The sequence below is a fragment of the Aegilops tauschii genome, chromosome 6, assembly GCF_002575655.3.
Source record: "Aegilops tauschii subsp. strangulata cultivar AL8/78 chromosome 6, Aet v6.0, whole genome shotgun sequence".
NCBI classification, from domain to species: Eukaryota; Viridiplantae; Streptophyta; class Magnoliopsida; order Poales; family Poaceae; genus Aegilops; species Aegilops tauschii.
Window position 1 is genome coordinate 34172049 of NC_053040.3, and position 4696 is coordinate 34176744.

At 43.0% G+C, this 4696-nt stretch overlaps 1 protein-coding gene across 1 annotated transcript; it reads left to right on the forward strand.

The window, feature by feature from the left end:
• The first annotated feature begins 585 nt into the window (after positions 1-585).
• LOC120967324 (uncharacterized) lies at positions 586-4349 on the forward strand. Its single transcript, XM_040393913.3, has 2 exons — positions 586-1635; positions 4050-4349. The coding sequence occupies exons 1-2, from the start codon at positions 1158-1160 to the stop codon at positions 4055-4057; spliced, it is 486 nt and encodes a 161-aa protein (XP_040249847.1). The 5' UTR covers positions 586-1157; the 3' UTR covers positions 4058-4349.
• The last annotated feature ends 347 nt before the right edge of the window (positions 4350-4696 follow it).

Here is a 4696-nt window from a genome sequence, read left to right on the forward strand (position 1 = left end):
GTGCGCTAATTTTTTGCCAGTTAAGCTCCTTACAATCCGGCCCCACTTGTCAGAAAGTGATCAAACGGGCCAAATCACCCAATCAGTGCTTTTTGCAACGACTTAACAAATTTTCCGGTGTTTTCTGCAACGGATTAACGAGTTGGTGGTTTCCTGCAAACCTAGCCGCAAATGTGGTGGTTTCTTGCAATTGACTCGATTTCAAGTCATGCAAAATTATGTTGCTGCTGTGAAAACTAGTGCTAAATTATTCCCTGTAGCAACTTTGTCTCATTTTTATTAGGTGACATTTACAATTCTGTAGCAAGGATATAAGGGGAGTTAGTTGCATTGTGAAGATTGGATTTTTAAAAGTTCTACACCATGTTATGTGAATATGACAAACCCTTCCCATCAAATAAAAATTTTAAACAAAGAGGATTGTCGATGGAGGAGTTTTGGGGATTCAAGGGGTTTTGAGGGGATTGGGTGGAAGGAGGGATTCACCCAATCCCCAGAAATCCCCCCACCCCCTCCACAAACCTCCCCAATCCACTTCTACCAAACAAAGCCTCACCGGTTCACCATCCCTCCTCCCTCGCGAGAGATGTTTTCGGCGGCGGCGCTGCCGCTGGACGACGATAACCTGCTCTCCGAGATCCTCTTCCGCCGCTCCCCTCCTCCCTCCCTCGTGCCTCCGCAGTCTGCAAGTGTTGGCGCTGCCTCGCCTCCGATCCAGCCTTCTCCTGCCGCTTCCGCCTCCACCACCGCCGCAACCTCCCCTCCTTGGCTGCTTCCACGAAAATTATCGCGACATCTGCTTTGAACCTACTCTGGAGGCCCCCAACCATGTTCCGCCCGGGCACCTCTGCTTGCAGTTTAACTCCCACTTCCGATTACTCGGGTGCCGCCATGGCCTCGTATTAATCTTGCACCCGCCCCAGCTCCTGGTGTGGGACCCCCTCACCGGCCACTAGCCTCGCCTACCCATTCCCACGGAGTTCGATCCAACCAAGACCTTGATTAACGGGGCGGTGCTCTGCTCTGCTGCGGGAGACATCCACTTCAAGGTTGTCTTGACAGGGGCCGACGACTACGAGGTGCTCGCCTGCGTTTACTCGTCCGAGACTGGGGTGTGGGGCGATCTCATCTCCACATCAATTGCATCACGGAACTTCATGGTTGTTGACCATCGTCGCACGGTTGCTACGCAGCCTGCTGTACTGGTTGGAGATTCCCATTACTGGATGCTTAAAGGTGGTTTGGAATGTATCCTTGGCTTTGATTTGCAGAGTGAGAGCCTAACCTTTATACGGATGCCAGTGGATAGGATTCATTCCCCCTACTTCATACAGATGCGGGCAGATGATGGTGAGCTTGGTTTACTCGCCGTGACAGGCACCAGCGCCCAATTATGGAAGAGGAAGGCCAACTGTGATGGTGCTGCACCATGGGGGTTGGGAGGAACTATTGAACTGAACAAGCTACTTTCTCTGGACTCAGAACAGTTCACATGGATACAAGGGGACAAGAATTTGGCGTTCCTGTGTATCGGTGTCAGTAACTTCACGGTCCAGCTCGAGTCTTTGCAGTTCAAGGAGCTTTCCAACCCCATAGTGGATCGCTATTATCCATTTGAAAGTGTCTATGCTGCAGGTAATAGCATTGCCTTTACACTGCCGGTATAACAAAATCAAGTTAGTTTTTGATAAATAGTTGATGGAATGGCTTTCACATCCTTTATATCAATGAAGCTAACAATTTTAAGTAGTATCATATTAATTATTCTCTTCAACATATGGCAGTTGTGCTATGCAGTGTTCTCTCCCCATGTTTGTGTGGTAGCTTTATCTGTACTTGTTATGATCTAGTAGAGTTTTGTTTTGCTTGTGGTATCTGGTTAATTTGTGTTAGGAGTACTGCTTCTGTAGCCAAGATTGGCAACTTCGTTGTATAATAACTGAACTATACTTCGTAGTTGCCTGCCTATTGACACATGCAAGAACTGTATAAGTATAGTGCTTGTGCATATCTGCAGTGCTATTTTTCTGGAGATAATATGTGACAGTTGGTACCTAGAAGTTGAACAATGAAATTTAGCTGTAGGCTGTAGCTATGCTTTATGTGCAGTCTAATAATTTCTTTGATTTGGCCACCATTGGCTATTAATACATTATACTGAACACATGAATAAAGTGATAAGACTAAATTTTTGGGAAATGTGCTTTCACCATGAACTAGAGTCTTTATTTTTACCAATATGTTATCGTCAGAAGTAGCGGTCAAGATATTGTATCTGATGCTGTCCAGTGTAAACAAATTGACATCTATTTTTGCCATTTTCACTAGTACAAAACAGGGCTTTCGTCACAGGGCAATATTCACATTAGTCCCGGTTCGTGCGGCTAAGGCATTAGTCCCGGTTCACCTGGGCCCTTTAGTCCCGGTTGATGCCACGAACCGGGACTAAAGGGTGCGATGCCCATTAGTACCGGTTGGTGGCACCAACCGGGACTAAAGGACTAACCTTTAGTCCCGGTTGGTGCCACCAACCGGTACTAATGGGCTTTGAGGCATTAGTACCGGTTCATGGCACGAACCGGTACTAAAGGGCCCATCAAACTCTACCCCCCCCCCCCTTGGACCGCCTTTTGGGAACCCCGTTAAACATTTTCAAAATCCTCAAAAACCTAATAGAAAAAAAGTTACAGGGCTTTTAAGATCTGGAGAGGCAAAAAAAATCAAAAAATTTCAAATTGTGGTCAAACAATGGTCAAACTAATTATTCTAGAATATTAGTGTTACTAAATAATTATTTCTGTTTTTTTGAATTTTGGTCAAATCTGGTCAAACTGTGGTCAAACAGTGGTCAAACAATGGTCAAACTAATTATTCCAGAAATATTAGTGTTACTAAATAATTATTGTTTTTTAAAACAATAGTTTCGAACTCAAACAGTGAAATGTATCACTTCATGCTCAAGCTAAATTCCTGAGGGTTAATAGAATTGACATCTTACTATTGTCAGGAAAACAACAAGTGCAGACTTGGAAACGAGGGAGAATAGAACCCGGAAGTTAAGCGTGCTCAGGCTGGAGTAGTGAGAGGATGGGTGACCGTCCGGGAAGTTAGATGATTTGGAATGATGAGGGGTGATTAGATATTAGAGGATAAATTGGGCAGTGATGAGGGGTGGTGATTAGAGATTAGAGGTTAAAATAATTCAGAAATTTGAAAATAAAAAAAATTCAAAAAAAAAATCATAAAAAGTTGGAGCTCCAGGCTGCGTCCACGTGGACGGCCTTTAGTCCCGGTTCGTGTAAGAACCGGGACTAAAGGGGGAGGCATTAGTAACGAGCCTTTTAGTCGCTTACCAACCGGGACAAAAGCCCCCTTTTATACTAGTGTTTGGACCGAAGGGAGCATTAAGATGGTGTACAATCCCTTGCTTGACGCTTCTACTGACATGAATTTGATTAATTCAATTAGTTAGTGTCTAGCTATCTCCAGGGGCTATTACAGAACAATTAGCAGATTTGGATCTGCGAATTATTATAGTGACTTCCTTGGTTCAACAGAAGGAATTAGAAGATGAGGGGTATAGTGGAGATGAATCGGAAGATAGAAAAAGATGAATAAGTAAAGCTTTTATTATTATATGCGTGTACATTTCTAAACATTATCCCCATGAGCTAGAAACCAGATGCTTCTGTTTTTCTACTCCTTGAGCCATTCATATGTCCATCGTTATTAAGAATGTGTCAAAGATTTGGTAACTTATTGGTTCAGCATTTGCCCTGTGGCGAAAATACTCGAGAATGTGCTAGCAGTAGAACTTGGTGCCATTACACCACAAATAACCTACTGATAATCTATGTTTCTATTGTTTTTTCCCATAGCCATGCTGAGATGATTCTGCTTTGGTGTTTTGTGCAGAATTTCCTTATGGTGAACGTAGCTATTTTTTACTGTTTCAATCATAAAAAGTTGTGAGGTTGCATAGCTTCAATCTCTTTCCCGTCATTTCACGTACAAAATTGTTTGACTAATGACACTGATTGTTTCCACAGGTATCTAGAGTTGTATTCTGGTTGCTGAGATGCAGGAGTGGGCTTGTTGCTGAAGGTTCTTCCATTTTGGTAACTTCACATGGAGATTGACCATCTACATAGCGTGTACTTATCTACTTGGAAGTCAACTTGTAGGAGTTAATTTGCCAACTTCTCTCTATTAACTTATCTCTGGACACAATTAGCTAACTGGGATGATGAAGATATATTACTACCTTTTTGGTTAAGCAGTACTTACCTTGTGGCTCGTTTACCATATGGTTTCCAAGCAAGCACGTTAAAGCAAGCTTGCCTTCCTGATGATCTTTGCTTACATGTTTGTGTGCTTATGTGCATCTTTTTCACCTTTTCCATTTGTTCTCTTCTCACTGCAATAAACGGTAAGTACCATAAGGTGGTTGCCCACTGCAAAGTTAAACTTTTTTTCCATGTGGGAGAAAAATGAGTGCTACTTTCCTTAGTGGTCTGATAAATTGTTTTTTCATCAAGTTGGATTCATCTGATCCTATACAATGCAGGTACTATTTCCTTCATGTAGAAAAAAAAATGCACTTCCTTCCGTTTTTATCCTATGTCATCGGTGATTATAGGAAAAGAGTAGTGCATACAGGGCAGAAAGCAAGAAAAGGTCGAAGCTGCTCAATATA